Source organism: Lissotriton vulgaris, chromosome 11 (assembly GCF_964263255.1).
Source record: "Lissotriton vulgaris chromosome 11, aLisVul1.2, whole genome shotgun sequence".
NCBI classification, from domain to species: domain Eukaryota; kingdom Metazoa; phylum Chordata; class Amphibia; order Caudata; family Salamandridae; genus Lissotriton; species Lissotriton vulgaris.
Window position 1 is genome coordinate 250,297,435 of NC_141699.1, and position 18,104 is coordinate 250,315,538.

The 18,104-nt window shown below is 46.7% G+C and overlaps 1 protein-coding gene across 2 annotated transcripts in view; it reads right to left on the reverse strand.

The window, feature by feature from the left end:
• Nucleotides 1-17,186: 17,186 nt before the first annotated feature.
• Nucleotides 17,187-18,104, reverse strand: part of LOC147679581 (solute carrier family 2, facilitated glucose transporter member 11-like) — a 318,984-nt gene continuing 318,066 nt past the window's right edge. For both annotated transcript variants that reach the window (XM_086943164.1, XM_086943165.1), the window contains exon 12: nucleotides 17,187-18,022. In XM_086943164.1, coding sequence (XP_086799290.1) covers nucleotides 17,825-18,022 — 198 coding nt within the window. In that variant the 3' untranslated portion in view covers nucleotides 17,187-17,824. The remainder of the gene's footprint in view (nucleotides 18,023-18,104) is intronic.

Below are 18,104 nucleotides of genomic sequence, written 5' to 3' on the forward strand. Positions count from 1 at the left end.
AGCCATGTATGTCCAAATGTGTACCTACTCTGTGTCCCGTGTCTCCCCTCCCGCAAGGGATATTCCTCCCCAGGCAGCCCCCAGTCTCATCTCGGCGCAAGAGCCTCGCAGCAGCCCCTATCCAGCGCGGAGCACACCCCACTCTCCTCCCTTCTATGTAGCAATGAACACGATCAGAACCTTACTCCCCTACCCTGTCCTGGAGTTCCGCCACCTCGGATGTGTCAGAGTCGCCATCCTCCCCCTTCTGCAGGTGCTCTTTATAAAGATCCCAGAAATTCTTGGGCCTACTCCTGGGCGGCAACAGGTCGCTATACAGTTCTGCCTGGGTGCAGCAGTACTGCATGTCTCGAATCCACCTCGTCTTGGTTGGCAGGGGCCCTCGCATCCAGCAAGCCGCCACCACCCTCCTGGCCAACAGCAATGCCATGTCTACCAGACGGCGCAGAGAAGGGGCTAGTGGCTTAGAATAACCAAGGAGCGCCAGCGCCGGAGTGCGGGGTAGTGTCTCCCCCAGAATCTGGTCTAGTTCGGCAAAGACCTCCCCCCAGAATGCTTGCACCCCAGGACAAAGCCACGCCAAGTGGAGGAAGTCCGCCACCATTGTTCAGCAGCGCTCGCACTCAGCCGTGGGGCGAAGGCCATAGCGGTGCAATCGCTCAGGGGTATAGTACACCCGCTGTAGGTATTTGAAATGCACCAATCTGTGCCTGCCGTTCAAGGAAATCTTACGCGTGCTGGTGCAGCAGTATCGCCACATAACGTCATCTATGGGGGATTGTAAATCAGCCTGCCAGGCCTCCCTGGCCTTAGAAGGCTGTAGGCGCTGATGCACTACACCCAACTTATTAACCTGCGAAATGAGCCTCGCCGATGAAGTGGGTTTAATTACATAGGTCAGTTCCGGAACCTCCTCTGGTTCCTCCATGTCAGGGCCCAAAATTTCCCGGAATGCAGAGCGGAGTCTATGATATTGGAATTTCTGTAGCAGGGTGGGGCCTGACTCCGTGGCAGCTAGTTGGTCCCAGGTTTTAAGTATGCCATCCGCAAACAAGTCCTCCATTTTCACTACGCCAAGGGCCTGCAGGGCTTTAACTACTCCTTTCTCACCCAACGGGTCAAGCCAAAGGGCCCACTCTACGGGCATCAATGGGGAGTACAGTAATGCGCAGCCACGAGAACTCATCAAGTAGTTCCAGGCATGGTTGGTCGCTTTAAGTGAGGCCATCTGGCCGACCGTACAATCCGTGGGCAGGCAGACAGTGGCAGGCAGAGGAAGCGGGTCCGCAAACAACCGCTCCAATATGAGGTGAGGAGTCCGTGCATCGCCGTGAATCCACGAGTGCAGATGCGATGCCTGTGCAACTCGATAATAGCGTTCTAGGTCCGGCGCTCCCAGGCCCACCATCTCGCAGGGGAGTGTCAGGGTCGTCCATCGGACTCTGGGCTGTGTGTCACCCTAAGCCAACCGGATCATAACTTTGGTGAGTTGCCTAAAGAACTCCTTCGACAATACCACAGGCAAGTTTAGGAAGAGGAACAGGAATCGGGGAAGCACTACCATTTTCATTAAAGCGATTCTGCCCGAAAGGGAGAGCGGAAGTCTGATCCAGGCGTCGACGTCGTCGACCAATTTATTATATGCTACTCCGTAATTGTCCCGAATTAGGATCTCAGGGTCCGTGTGTAGGCGAATGCCCAGATAACGGACAGAGTCAGAGGACCACTGCAGCGGGTACTCCATAGCGAACGGTCGTGTCACCGGGGTGAGTGGAAATGCAATCGACTTATCCCAGTTCACCCTCAGGCCCGACAGCGAGCCGAAGCGAACCACCTCCCGAAGGACCGCGGCTAGGTTAGCCTCTGGGTCTCTGACATACAGTAACGTGTCATCTGCATAAGTCGATATCCCTATTTTATAGGTGGGGCAACTTATGCCCTCCAGGCTGTGGTATTCCCGTATAGCACATGCCAGGGGTTCTGCTACCAGAGCATAGAGCAACGGCGACAGGGGGCAGCCCTGTCGTGTGCCCCTACCAATGTAGATCGGCTCCGTCACCCTGTCGCCCAGGCGTAGTCTAGCAGAGGGCCGATGGTATAATGCCCTGATCCGTTGCAGGAACGGCTCGCCCAGACCCGACTTTCGCAGTACACGCACCATGAAGGGCCACTCAACCGAGTCGAACGCTTTTTCCATGTCAAGGAAGATTGCCAGCGCGCTGGTCTCCTACTTGACATGCTGTATAGTGCCCAGTACCGTGCGTATGTTATAGGTCAAATTTCTGCACGGGACAAACCCGGATTGCTCCGGAGCGACCAGTCCTGGGACCAGTAAGGCCAGCCGAGTGGCTATGACCTTGGCATAAATCTTCGCATCAAAATTCAGCAGGCTGAGCGATCTGTACGAGCCGCAAAGGTCCGGTGGTTTCCCCGGCTTAGGTATTGTGATGAGCAACGCCTCGCGCATAGTGGGCGGCAGTTCGCCGTTCTCACAGACGGCATCGAAGAGGACAACCAAGTGCGGTAGCAGTAGGTCCTTAAAGGCTTTGTAAAAGCCGACCGTGAGTCCATCCGAACCCGGAGCGCTGCCCGATCTCATGCTCGCTAGAGCCTCAAGTATTTCGTCCTGGTGAAAGGGGGCCATCAAGAATTCCCTATCCGAGTTCTTGAGGAACGGCATCGCAATGTGATCTGGATATTCTTCCATTTCGTCCTCTACTCCCTGCGTCTTGGACTGATACAGCCCCGCGTAATATCGTCGAAAGGTCCCTAGTATCTGTTCTTCATCTGTGACTGTGTCGCCCTCCGGAGTCCTCAGCTCCTCTACAACCAGTGGGCGTCTAGAGCTTCGGACCATGCGCGCTAGTAAAGCGCCTGGCCGTTCCCCCTCCCCATACGCTCTGGCAGTGGCATATTTGCCCAAATAAAGGATCTCTCTGTCCGCCAGGGTCTGAAACTCGGACAGCAGTCGGGTGAGCGCCGATCCCTCAGTATCGCCACTTGTCGTCAATCACTTAGTCTCCAGCTCCGCTATTCTATGTTCCAGCGCAGTGAGGTCCCGCCTGATGGAGCGTAGCACACTCGAGTGCTTTGACATAGCCACTCCCCTGATGTACACCTTAAAAGCCTCCCAGACCGTAAAGAAGTCGTCGACTGAGCCGATGTTTGTCGCAAAGTAGTGTTCTATATCTTCCGCGAGCTCCCCCCTGAAGGCGTCATCCAGCAACGCGAAAGGGGGGAACCTCCAAGTGAAGGCCGGAATCCCCTTCCTGGCAGTTAAAAAGTGTAGGATGGGGGAGTGGTCCGAAAGTGTGCGTGGAAGGACCTCGCATGCGCTAATACTACCAAGTACCGGGGGGATGCCAACCAGTAATCTATTCTAGTGTGCACATCGTGGAAGGCTGAGTAATGTGTAAAACCGCCCTTCGTGGGGTGCCTGTCCCTCCAAACATCCACCAAGTCTAATTTAGTCATTTCAGCTTTCATATGTGAGGCCGAAGCCACCGGGCGCCGAACTGGGCCCGCGGAACGGTCTATAGTTGGGTCAACTACAAAGTTAAAATCCCCCCCCCCACAACGTCCAAGGCTGTGCGTGTGACCTGCTTAGAGCAGACAGAGTCGCATAGAATTCAGGGTGGTCATAATTGGGGCCATAAACATTCACTACCAGTAGATCGAGGCCCTTACCCACACATCTATGTTATGTTATGTTACTAAGATTTTTGAGCGCACAGCTGCCCCAGCGAAGGGGCGTCCCGGCGCTATAACTGGAAAGGCAACATAACAGGCAGAAACAGAGAGAACAAAAATTTTTAATAAGGCAGGGGAAAGAGATACGATTTGACAGCCTTCCTAAAAACCAGAAGATCTTCCAAGGCTCGAATGTGCCCAGGGAGCGCATTCCAAAGCTTGGCAGCCAATACAGTAAAAGAGCGACCACCTAGTCTACTTTTTTTAAAGCGTGGAACAAGTGCTAGATTTTGACTAGCAGAGCGAAGACTGCGAGATGGCATATACAGGGTCAAAAGATGCTGGAGGATGGAAGGGGTGTCGGTTTTAAGAATTTTAAATGCGAAACACATTGTCTTAAACTCTATGCGCCTGATCACTGGCAGCCAATGTAATTTACAAATTGTGCTACGGGCTGAACAGAATCGTGGCAGGCCTACCAGAGCCCTGGCAGCCGCGTTCTGCACCCGTTGGAGTCGCAGGACCTCCGCCTGATTGGCGCCTAGAAACAGTGAGCTTGCATAGTCAAGCCTTGATGCTATGCTGGCTTGAATCACCAACTGGCGTGTGGGGGCATCAAAAAATTTGAGGATAGGCCTCAAACCACGCAAGATGCCAAAGCATGTAGATGCTACCTTCTTAGTGTGGCACGAGAAGGTAAGCTTGGAGTCAAGCCACACGCCAAGGTTTTTGAGTTCAGAGACCGGTTTGGGTGGGGGACCCAACTCGTTGGGCCACCAGCTCGCACCCCACAGATCAGGATGTTTCCCTAGCACCATCACCTCGGTTTTGAGGGCGTTGAGCTGTAGACAGTTGGTAGTGAGCCAGCTAGCAACAGCCCTCAAACCATCCGCAAAGTTAGATGCCGACTGGTCAGAGTCCCCATCGAGAACCACTGCCAGCTGGGTATCATCGGCGTAAGATACCATAGTGAGACCCCAACTCTTCGCAACCGTCGCCAAAGGTTGGACGTATAAGTTGAAAAGAGTGGGGCTCAGCGCCGAACCTTGCGGAACTCCTTGAGTAATGGCGTGAGGTTTTGATCTGAATGGTGGCACTACTACCTGAAATGATCGTTCCGCGAGAAACGACTGGAACCAGTCCAACGCCTTGCCAGATATGCCCGCCTCACCAAGCCTGCGGATGAGAATGGTATGGGATACAGTGTCAAAGGCGGCACTAAGGTCTAATAAGACCAGTGCCGCCGTTCGACCTGCATCTAGTACAGAGCGGAGGTGTTCAACCATATATAAGAGTGCCGTCTCTGTACTATGGCCAGATCTAAAACCATTCTGTGTAGGATCTAGAAGGTGAGCGGAATTCAGATGTTTCGTTAGGATGTTATTCACATGGGCCTCTGTGATCTTTGAGACCCATGGAAGGAGAGAGATGGGTCGATAGCTCTCCGGCTTCACTGGATCCAGTCCCGGCTTTTTTATGATGGGCATAACACAGGCCGCCTTCCAACTAGGTGGCACTGACCCGGTGGTGAGGGATTGATCCACCAATTTGCGAATTGGTGGGAGGCAGATAGGTGCGGAGTCCAAAAACTGGGCCGGTCTCAGAGGGTCATCCGGCGACCCAGACTTAACCTTGGCTACTAGGAGATTAAACTCCAATTCCGACGGTATGGGAAGAATAGCCAGGCATTGTGATGTACGCAATGTAAAGGTCGTACTGTCAGAGTCAGCTTTAGGAAAGGAGCGGTAGATGGTGTTTACCTTCTCCACAAAAAAGCTGGCTAACAAATCACAGTGCGCAAGGGAGCATATCTCCGTGTTAGGAAGTCTGTTTGCAGAGAGCTCCTTCAAGACCTTGAAGACCAGCTTGGAAGGATTGGAACTAGCCTGAAACTCTCCAGCATAGTAGTCGGCCCGAGCCTGACAGACAGCTCTGTGATAAATCTTAACCCTCGCCAGGTAGAGTACCTTTAGATCTCTGTCGTAGTTTTTCCTCCATGCTCTTTCGGCTTGACGGCAGGTGGCTTTAATCCGTCTCAGTGCCTCTGTATACCAGGGGTTCGGTTGAGAAGAGCGATTTCTGCTCCATTTAGCTGGAATAAGTGTGTCTAACGCTTGGACAATCCAGTTGCAGAAGGTGTTATAACCGGTAGCAATGTCCTCCTTAAGATCCAAAGGAGAGGTGGCCAAAAAACGATGGAAATCCTCCAGTTTGAGCTTTTTCCAGGGGCGCCTGTAAGATGTTTTATCAGGCATCCCGGTTTGGCGTGTTGCCATAGTGACACAAAGCTCAATGAGATGGTGATCACTCCATCCCATAGGTCTGGGAGTAGAAACCTCGACCAGTTGGAGGTTAGTAAAAACCGGATCAAGGATGTGGCCACCCTCGTGGGTCGGAAGACAGACCAGTTGAGGTAACTGCATTGCTTCGAGATCATCCAACAGACTACTAACCGCTGGCATATCAGTGGCATCAAAATGTATGTTAAGATCGCCGACGATGGTTATATTGGAGGAGGACAAAGACAGAGAGCTGACCAGCTCTGGAAGAGCTTTCCTAAAGGCACAGTCACTCCCAGGGGGCCGATATATCAAAAGGCCTGATAGAGTTTGTGTCTGCCCGACACTGATGGAAAAATGGGCACACTCAGCCCCACTCAAGTCCATGGGCTTCCAGGTACAAGTGTGGCAATTCTTAAAAGCCATGGCTATACCACCTCCTCTTCCCTTACGATTTAGGGTATGGATTGCGTAACCAGGAGGAAGGGCCAAGTTGATAATAGCCACATCCTCATCACCTAGCCAGGTCTCCGTCATGAAGAAGGCATCAGGGCCTTCCAGCGAGATCAGCTCGTATATGTCTCGATGGTGCTTAGGCAGAGACCTGACATTATGGTGCCAAAATTTGAAGGTACTAGGAGGAGGAGGAGCCTTCTTCCGATGTAGTGGTACCTGGCTGGGAGCAGAAAGCGGTGCTGATAGTTCCCACCAACCACATGGGCAGGAGTGAGGACCACACAGGGGATGCTGATCTGAATGGGGGCAGGGAGGCAGACTATGTCTAATCCGGAGAAGATCCTGACAAGAGTATGTGATACTCATAGTAACAAACCACAGAGTCCTGCCGTAGTCCGCGCGTCCTTAGCGCGGACGGGCGCAGACGGGCAGGACTCTGGCTTGACTCCGGCGCGAGTCAGGCGCTACCGCTGCGCGTCACCGCTGCGCGGGTGTGGCGAGCTTTAAGTAGGGCTCACCTGTGATTACAGATAAGCGCTAGAGCGCTCAACAAGTGGCACAGTCAACACAAGTCACCCCCAAGATGGCGGCCACGCGCCAAAAAACGAGGCAAACAGATCGAAAATCCGCTCAAAACGCGGTGAGGGGCCCAATTTATAATGCAAGTGTGTGGCCAATACAGAACTGTTAAAAGCAGAGTAAAATAAAATTAACAGAAAAGAAAATCGAAAAACGGTATAATTTTAAAATGACCAGCGCTGCAGCCTACAATTACCACAGCATAGCGCGCGTGCGTGCTGTTACCTTATCCAGGGTCGAGCTGAGAGAATGCTCGCCTTAAGTAGGGCTCACCTGTGATTACAGATAAGCGCTAGAGCGCTCAACAAGTGGCACAGTCAACACAAGTCACCCCCAAGATGGCGGCCACGCGCCAAAAAACGAGGCAAACAGATCGAAAATCCGCTCAAAACGCGGTGATATGAAATCTAGCCAGGACGTACCTGCCCTCCGGATCAGCGTGCACTGGAATAAGCTTCAACTGTGATGAGGGATTGGCCCAGATTAACACCCCACGGGCGTGTGTCGTGAAACCCGCAGCTGCTATGTTCCCAGCCAAACCCCTAGATTGTAACATTCTGCTGGTGTTTGGTAAGTGCGTTTCCTGCAACAGGGCTAGGTCCACATGATGTCTATGGAGATAGCTAAGGACCTTCCTTAATTTACGGAAGTCGTTCAGACCCCGCACATTCCAGGTCATCAGGTTCAACTTATTCGGGGCAGTTGTAGGCAAATTCGGAGCAGCATTAGACATTACTAGGGTTCACGTAATCATCAGCAAGGATGGGCGAGACAAGACACCATAGTTCACATAATCTCCCAATCGCCAGCCGGCGTTTCCGAACAGGTACAGTACCACATGACAGTTCACACTCCATACAGTCAAACCCCTCAAACAACCCCAGGCAACAACCCCCCCCAACTAACCAGATCCTAGTCCCCACCCCTAGAACACCAGCCCACCCAGAGCCGACCACCCCCAACCAGGTCAGACAGGTCCCAAAACCCCCCCCATCAACCCTCAGGAAGTAGAGTGTCCAACAGTACAACACTAACCCCTTAGAGAGTAGCACAACCAAAGGCACCAGGGCAGAGCGCGCCAAAATAGTTCACCACAAACTGTCCCAATGAAATGTCCGATCAGCGCCTCGGTCCGGCCCCTCTTATAGGACAGTGCCCCTCAAATTGCGAGTATAACAGCCCTCTCACACCCATACTGGCCCCCCCAATTCCGCAGCATTGATCCAGGACACCCTCCCCCCACGGCAACAACCTCCTCACCAGTAGTACGTGAGGCACGTGTCCAAGCAGCTTATCCACCGCCTCACCAATCATCCCTAGCAGAGCTAACGTAGGTCCCACGCGCCTCCGCAAACATGGAGTCCTCGTGGTGCCAGGTTTGTGTGAACGCATGCGTTGAAGAGTTCCAAACCTCACTCCAGTAACCTCTAGTCCTGTTCTTCCAGGTTCGATGTCGAGCCGGCGTCGTCCTCCTGGCCTCGCCTAGCCTCCTTCCGCTCCCGCGTCCAAGTCTTCAGGGATTTATGAAGTTCTTTAGGGTCTGTGAAGTAATACGATCTCCCACCGGTGTTGATGCGGAGCTTGGCGGGATATAGCATCGCGTAGTCCAGGCCCAGAGTTCGGAGTTGTTTCTTATATGGCGCAAACTGCCGCCTCTCTTCCTGCACCCTGGCAGTGAAGTCCGGGTAGAGGGAGATGTCCATACCCTCATGCTGGAGTTTGCCCTTCTCCCTCGCTACCCGTAAAGCTGTGTCTCTGTTGCGGTAGTTAAGTAGCTTCGCAATAATGGGGCGAGGAGGCGCGCCAGGCTGAGGCTGTGGGCCCAACGTGCGATGCGCTCGTTCCACGATGAACATGGGGGAAAACACCTCCTCACCTAGTAGCAGTTTCAGCAGTTTCTCTACGTACAACTCCATCTTCCCCGTTTGTGTAGTTTCCGCTACGCCTGTGATACGTATGTTGGATCTGCGCGAACGCGCCTCCAAGTCTTCTGTCTTGTCACGGATAACATGTAAAAGTCTATCAAACTGCTTTCTGTCTTTGTCCCACTCTGTTTGGGCTTCTTCAGCTTCAGCGTTCCGCCATGTCTAGGCGCTCCGCGTGTTTGTCAACGCGCTCCGCCATGCGGTCCATGCGATATGACAGAGCGTCTATCTTAGTGCCCACAGATGCAATGCTATCCTGGATGCCCTTCTCCATTGCAGCCAACATTTCTCGAAGCTCCGTGGGTGCCGGGGCCGTCGCTGCGGCTCCCTTCGGTGATGATTCCGGCGCCGCCGCCTCTGACCCCTTTGGTCGGCGCCGTTCAAAGGATAGCTTCCCCTGGGCAGTGTCGTTCTTCCCCATCGTCGCCCCTGATGTGGAGAAGTCCAGAACAAGGGAACTCCTCTTCGGCGGCAGGCCGCGTGTGCAACCCGAGGATCTTTGTAAGCAAGCGAAGTACTGCCACCAGTCTCCGGGTGACCGATGTAATCAAGATGGCACCTGCAATGACGGACAAAACACTTCCTTGCACTCCAGCGAGTCCCGCACCAGCATAGCCCAGGATGAAGTCAGGTCCACAGCTCCTGCCCCGGTCAACCTCGCCCTTCCGTGACCAGCGGGCGTCGGGATATCGGTGCGCCGCGGTGGGGATCTAGATCGGCAGCAGTACCGTGGTGACGGTCGCCCCGCCTCGTGGCACAGGGGATCAGTGATCTTTCCGCCGTCGGGCCTCCGGGCCCCTCAGTCATGGGGCATTCGCCTACTAGGGGGGAGAGGTCGCCCCATTCAGTGGCAAATCCAAACAATGGTCCGGTCTGCGCTCAGCCCGACCACTCCCAGTGTTGAGGCCGCACGTCCGGCGACGTCGCCCGGCCACCTCTCCAGGATAGTGCGCGGCTTCTGGCCCAGTCCTCCACTTCCGTGCCGCCGGGGGCCGCACCCTGGAAAACCCGGAGAAGCTCGCCCGCAGTTGAACCAAAAGGTCCCCAAATGAAGCTGGGGGTACCAACAGGCGGTCGAGAGCCTGCTATGGCATATAGGGCACGATTAAGGATATTTTATCAGGATTATTCCGGGGCTATGCGAGGAGCCGAAGGCTCACGCGTCCGCCATCGACGCCGGCTAGCTCCGCCCCCCTTAGGTGTTTTATTATAGGGATTTACTATTGATTCTAAGTAGTGTACTCCTTTATTATTTAGAAAGATACTAATGTCACATTATAGCATGTTGTACATTCTACTGGTTTCTTTACTGATTTTAGATTTAATTTGGGTTACTGTTTGCTCGATTCTTAATTGTTTGTAGCTTTGTTCTTTTTGTGGGGCTTCTATGAATTTGTAGAGTGTAGGTTAGGTTCACCCTGGGTGATTTGAAAGGCATTGCGCCGACCTTCTACTGTGTTGTTGGTTTTGGCTTTTTCATCCATGGTGCTGCCATAGGGTGTTGGAATTTAGAATGGTGCTGCCTTGCCAACTCAAGTGTCTTTAAAGTAGTCCATTAGGGGACTTAAGTCCCTCAAAAATGGGCTATCCATAAGTTAGTTGTAGTGGTTTGCTACTTCTGCTAATGGGACATACACTAGTGCAATTTGGATTTCTTTTTATTTTAATGGTAAACTGGCCATTTGTTGCATATTCTACACCTAGGGGCCAAATACAATGGACAATGATTATGTATCAGCCAGTAAGAATTGAACACAACCGGTCGTTCTGACTAGATTCCGACAGGCTTAAGTACGCCCGACATTGCAATTAGGCCCTTAGTGCTGATTGTTGGAAATATCTCCAAATGCTTTGATTAAAGTGGTAATAAAAAATTTGAATGGCTGCGTGTTAGTACAGTTTTATTGTAAAGTATGGTTTGTATCATAGCTTGTTCAAAGTTGATTATTATTTTATGTGGGGTGTAGTTTGTTTTAATTTTAATATGGATTAGTAGTTCAGAGTAAGTGCTACTTTGTTTATTAGGTACAAAGCATATATGAGAGGTAAACTAGTGTTTTGATATTCACCATGTATTGTGTATATCTGACTCAATGGTTTATCGCACAGTTTGAATGTCCATCTTCCATATATGAAATTGGCTCATTCTCAGTAAATTATCTTCTGTAGCAAATATAGTAATGTGTTTGTCATTATTTAGGTTGCCATATAGAGAAAGGGTTCATCATTATGTATGGCGTTAAGTGTTCAGTTATTTGGATGTCTTCATATCTTCTATGGGTAGCAAGAGTGTAACATGTGGCTTCATTATTTCATGCTAGTAAGCATTTTAAAGTGGCCATAGCTGTTGGCTGACCTGTGATGTGTTCAGGTACATTAGCGAGCATATCATTTAGAATTTTAGTATTGGCCCACTGGGAATTAGTGCTTAGCACTTTAAATCTTGAAGTACATGCCTTACTTCGATTTCAGTGGATTTTTGGGGGGCCGGTTGTTCTTTCTCACGTTAATAACACCACCATTTTTCATAACAGCCCTCCCATAGCATGCATTAGAATAGTATAATGTGTATTTCCAATTAAAATTCTCTTTTGCTTGTACTGTCTTGACTGTAAGTATAGTTCATATGTGAAAGTAATTGTTTGCCTTTCTGTGTGGCGATAAAGCTTGCTTTCTATCATTCTATTTGAAAATAATAGAGTTAAATAAATTGTAAGAATTTTACTTTTTGCTTTGTATATGCATATCAAATATTACAATGTTTGCTTTGCATTTAATACATACATTTGTGTTTATTATAATTGCAGTTCTCTTTTTCAGTTTTCCGTTGAAGATGCTCTAATGTGGATCAGGTGGTCTTTGGTCTTTTTTCTTTAGGGAGGAAACAAGATGTAATAGTTATATTTTCCACATTTATTTATGGGTAAGTCGCATGATACTCCCAGTAATATACCTCAAAACTATACGACTGGTGCAGTTTTCCTGTATCCTATTATCAAACATTCTATGAGGTTGCAGTGGGTGCGTGATCTCACTTTCTGCTACCCTGGGCACTTTGGTATTGTAGAAGGGACTGCTGGCGCTTGCATGGCCCCTACTATTATACAGATCATGCCAACCGTACATGTGTGGTCTCAAAAAGGCATTTCCTCATTTGCACAGGAGTGCGGTGATACAGCACAGTGATCCAGTCTGAGTTCCACAAACCCAGGTAAAGGTGCACTATGGTGTAGGGCAGTGGGCTCTATTTGTAATATGTGCCCATGCATATGTTATATGGCTCTTAGGGACATTGTTGACATTGCTAACTTAGCATGAGCTTTGCTGCCATGATGCTGCTTTTGTGCACGTTACTACATTACTTTATTTTTGCAAGCCTCTGTTTATGCATTTCACATGAGAACTGTCTGTTTTTCACGTTTTCTGCTGAGTTCCTGGAGTTTTGTCTGAACACGATGTGCAAGGTCAATAAACAATGCCCGTGTTATTTTGTTCTGGTCAGTCCTTAGCACCTAGACACAACACGCTAAACACAGCTGCAAGGCTGGAGACTCATGCTTTTATATTACTAGGATGCATGTTGTTTTAACAGACACTTGGAGAGAGCCTTTCCATGGAGACGAGCTACTCTGTTCCTATGATGTAAGCCTTACATCCAGGCTTTAAGGTATGGGGTCTGCTGTCAAATCCCAGAGATCTTTCTTTATATAAAATAAACTTCTTCTAGTCAAGGGGAGGGTGGTTAGGCCTGTGTGCTCTTTTTCCCCAGTCTTTATATAATTATTTCTCCCTTTGTATTCTATGGAATTGTAGCAATGCTAACTGTGCTGGGTTTATGCATTTTTCTGCTGGTAGTGGCTTGTATACTGTATTTTAGAGCGCAATAGTTAAAATAAACATTTTGAACTATTTACAGTGACTCTTCCAATTCTTATTGTAGACACATAAGAGAGAGTGAGCAAAAGAGTATGTCTTGCTCTCGCGATTCCTCAGAGAGTCAGAAGTGTTGTGTTCTGGGTTGTCTAATCATTTATAGCTTTGTGATATTTGGAGGAGAATGAATGAGACACTATAGCTGGTCGGTTTTGGGATTTTGCGTACTAATGTGGTAGGCGGGTACACCCCTATACACTGACGTTGTTGTTGTTGATTGTTCTCTGTATGTGCAGAATCCCTGCAACACATACTACTGGGAATATTTATGAAATCACATATGTAGTAATTCTTCATCCATTTGTGGAAGAATTGCTAAGGGTGCAGATTTCCTGCAACATATTATTTTTAAATTGTAGGCTGCTTTCACCTTAGGATGCTATGATGTGAAAATACATTAAAAAGGAGCACTACAGAAACAACCACTCACACTTTGAAACAGATTGTTTCATTTGCTCTTGTGGGCAAATTACTTCCAAATGTCAAGACTACAAAGAGACCTGATGCAATTAAAATATGTAATCTGTGAGATTCCATGAAGAAAAATACCTGTTTACAGCCTTGAAAGGAGCAAAATAACAATCCACACTTAAAGGTCTATTGGTTTCAATCAATGCGTTTTACAATAAATAACTTAGGTCTACTGCCTTTGTCATAGCATTTCATAATAAAGTTTGTCCTTGATCATTGGTTTGTCACCATAACCAACTCGTGCCTACTGCATCAATCCCAGAAATTGTCACAAGGTAAAATGTGCAACCCAAGCACACTATCAGTGGAAGCATACACCTTCTGCCTAATCAAACTTTTGTAAAGTAGAAGATTAACATGTGAGTGGAGCCTAAGCCAAGGTCCAGTCTCTGTACCTGTTCTTAGAGGTCTTTTTCAAGCGATCACATAAGGTCTGGGAAGAGTTGTGATGTAACACCAGACTAATAAGACTCCAGTAAATCGATTCATGTTATGTATGAATTCAACATGAAGTGATTAGTTTAACAATTGAAGAATATTACAAACAGATGAGACGCAAAAAATATTTTTTGAAAAGACTGTCAACTGATAGCAAAAATGTGTGATTAAGACAATAAGGATTGCAAAAATCCACTGGAAAAATATTGCAGCAACATATGATATAATCAAAAATCACCTTGGTAAGACATTGTAATAAAAACAACATAATTACATGAAACTACATTACAAATATTGAAGGTGATCAAAGAGCCCATAAGAAGCAGAGACAGGAATATACTATTGTTCCTACTGTAGTTAAGTTGGATGGATATTCTTTAACAAATGCATCAATGTTATACAAAATCAAATTTGTGCTTTTAACAGAATGTTTTAAAATCAGTATTCTTCAGGAGCTTTTATTCTTTATAAAAATGAAATTCTTACAGGTGGAGAAAGACTTTGCCAGGAAAAGGAAATTACGAAAACAAAAGAGTATTGAAGGAACAATGGGCCATATTATCAAGAACAGCAATAACATTATGGCCGCTTTAGCTGCAGGAAACGGCCGCTAAAGCGGCGATAAGGTGCTTGATAATATGCTCTAGAGAATTCCAATAAAAGTCCAGGTTCTGGTGTGAAGGACCACAAACCTGGGCTTCTATTGGAATTCTCTAGGGCATATTATCAAGCCCCTTATCGCCGCTTTAGCTGCAATTTCCTGCTGCTAAAGCAGCAATAATGTTATCGCCGTTCTTGATGATATGACCCTAAGTTATAACATCATGATGTAAAATTCATCTGCCTCTAAATTAGAGCCATCCACACATCCACGTTATTTAATAAAGGACTTTTGAATATGGATCTGAAATGGACGATATTAATTCATGATGATGAGTGTTTAGGAACATCTAAGGATATTGATAAAAGACACTCACCAGACAACTGGTGTGAAATACTCAGATATTGTTTGCTTTGTTTCTTATTTTGGATGATAGGTTTTGAAATTGATCTATTTTGCTCCTGAAGAATGTTTAAAATAGACCAAAATGCATGAATCTTTACAAATGCAGAACAATTCAAGTAATCTTGTATTAAAATGATATAAGGACTCCGAGACTAACTTGCATATTTTCAAACTTAATTTCATCAAATATAGAAAGGAAGAAACCAAATGAATCAATCTGCACAAATAAATACATTAATGAAATAAAATGACCGAGTTGGTTATTTTCCATGGATGTTTGTACCTGAAAATTACAATACAATAAGCTGCTTGTGGGTGGTGTGTCCAGAGAGGGGCAATGGAGCCATCACCCATGCAGACTTTCATTTACTGCTAGCAAAATGCAGTGGCAGACAGAACTCATTCGCACGGAGGCTGGAAAAGCTTACTAATGCCTTGGTAGCCACCAGCTAAGGGATGCCAGAGTGCCATAGAAACAGCCAATGCAGCTCATTCTAAGTAACCCTGGGTAAAGCACCACGCTACGCTCGCGTAGTTTGTGAACTTTCTGCTACTTTGCACTACGCGAATTGCACGTACACAGTGCAAACACGCGTAGCGTAGTGCAGCGGTCATTTTTTGCAACGTCAAGTTGGCGACCGCAAGCAAGCAAAATTACATCCCGGCGAGACTTTTTCCTCATTCGCGATCAGCAACATCAAGTTGCCGATCACAAGCGTGAAAAATAAACCTCCCGGCGAGAGACTCAATGCAGGGAGATCAGGTTTCTCATTGCGAGTGCTCGCATATGCTCACAACCGCTCGAGATGAGAAACTATGTTGCTTTCTGGGTGTCACTTTATGATTTTTTCTGTATTTCACTTCACATTGCAGTAGTATTCAGTTGTAAGGTCCTGACGAAAGCAAGAGACAATTACTGTCGCCCACTTGCAGAAACATGTTGACCAAAAATGCAGCTGGGTAGTCCAACATCTATTCGACTACTTTGCCTACTTTTTAGAGTAGAAAAAACGGGCAGCACTAGAATAAACTATTTACAGTGCCCGTTTATCTTATTTTAGAATCACTCACTCTTTCTTCTATTTTTTGTTCTATCACCCTTTACACACTGCAGCACCAGTCACACGTGTTTATACCATCTACACCACTTACATCTTTTTAGAGTGAGACCATTACATCCTTAGGGAGAGATCTGTTCTATCTATGGTCCCTCAACCTTCTGGCTCTCACTGTGAGATGGTCCTTTGAGGAACCCCAATGATGAAGGGTGGTTCCGTGTGGTGACTGAGGGGCATGCGGACCAAACACCATGAGTTGTCTCTTGGTAGGCTGACCCATAGTTCAAGTACACTTGGGAGTTTTGAGAGGTTTTCTTTTGTCTTTAGTTTTGGGCTGGTACTGTCAATAGGCATTACTATACATTTTGACCCCCTGACATTTTGTTGTGTTACTGGTATTCAAGGGAACAATGTCAGGGCTAGGTCGGAAAACATTTCCCTAGGGCCCTCCTCAACTAGTTGTTTAATTGTTCCTTGTCTACAAATTGAATAAACTGTAATTGAGAAAAATTAATATCGTATTGCATTTCCCATTTGCATGTCAACACTGTTATGAGGAAGACAAGTCTTGCTTTCAGCGTGATCCTTATTGTGTCAAAAGGAGAATTGTTTGCCTTTCAATCTGTGTGTGTGTATATAATATGGATAGGGGGGATACATAAAACTGCACTAATGCTCTAAAATGCTAGCAGTATGCCGTTTGCAAAATCCAGGCAAATGTATATGCATCAGGACTTCCTAGAACACTCATGTCACCAGTCTGGAAGTGTCAATGTCCTCATCTAGCACTAATTTTCACAACAACCAGTAACATTTGTTTAATTTGAAGACCAAATCATAAGTCACATGAAGTATTGTGAACTACTCGAACTTTAGATAAAAAATTCAATATTTGCATGTTATCTCAGTGGTGTCCATCTTCTGTTTTCTGTTTAGAATTACTTATGTCTAAGAGACTAATAAAGTATTAATAGTTTCTTCTGTTTGTAACATCATCCAGTCAAATGTTTTGGCACTTTGAAATCAAAATTTTACCATTTGTAATTAAGCATGTTTCATTTATTTCAAATTAAATATGTGGCAGAGTTCTACAATGCTTCTGGTGGATTGAAAATGGTGGGATTTGGGAGTGGAAGGTGCTGTAAAATGGTAGTGGCCAAAGAAGTGTACCTAATAAAAACTGTAACAGGGTACTAAGGGTATTGCCTAATGTAAGTAAAACAGAATTCTGTGATTGACAAATTAATAAATAGATTACCACCAGAAACAGAATAACCAAAATCAGCAGACAACATAATAAAACATATAGCACCATTATCGAGGGCCATAAGCAATAAAACAGTTGACAATGTAAATGTAAACGTGTAATGACTGCTTGCTTATCACTAGTTACAAAAGTGTGCAGACAGGATAACTTGGTATTTCATTCGGAATTATATAGGTTCTCAGGCTCCAAGACAACAGAGATCAATTACAGTCTCCCTATAGTGCTTCGTCCCTGAGTCATGAAAGGAATCCATGTGACTGGCATCGTCCACGACATGTGACAGACAGGCGTATACATCTGTTTGTCGTCAATCTTCAAAGGACAGAAATAGAGGGCTCCACAGTACCTTGATTTAATGTCTGTTTTTGTGCATTGCCAGACCTCATTCCTGGTAGGCCATGGCTCACTTAGAGCCAGTTAAGGTCTTGATCTTTTTGTGCAAGTTTCCTAGTTAGAAAGCTTTTTTATTCATGATCGACTGTAGATATAGAATGGGAAGAAGCAAAACAATTACATCATTCATAAAAGAGGTTTATCAATGTGTTATGCGTACATATTTAGCTCACATGATGGATAACAATAGTTGGCTCCTTTGCTTTGACTGTAGTAGAGCAATAGTATTTTGAGCGATAAACGTTATTGTAATATATAGCAAATATATCGGTGACTATCCGGTTAAAAAATCCTTGAAAGACCTAAAGTTACCAAGTGCTTTACACTATTTAAAAGTCTGTGTCAACCAGTGTCTCTCCATTTTGCGCTGGCAGCAAGAGGTTATTCTTTCTATTAAGATTTCGAAATTTCTCCTTAATTTCAAGAAAAGATTTGTTCTTGGTCTCCGGAACAATGAAGTAAATAAATGTTGCTATTAGAGAACACTCAACAAAAAAGACGAGGAAACAGTATTGGCTTAGTCCATTCTAAAATAAAAAAGAAAAGATTCAATATTTCATTATACTCAGGTGCGCATACACGGTTAATAAAGACGTTAGTTTGTAAATT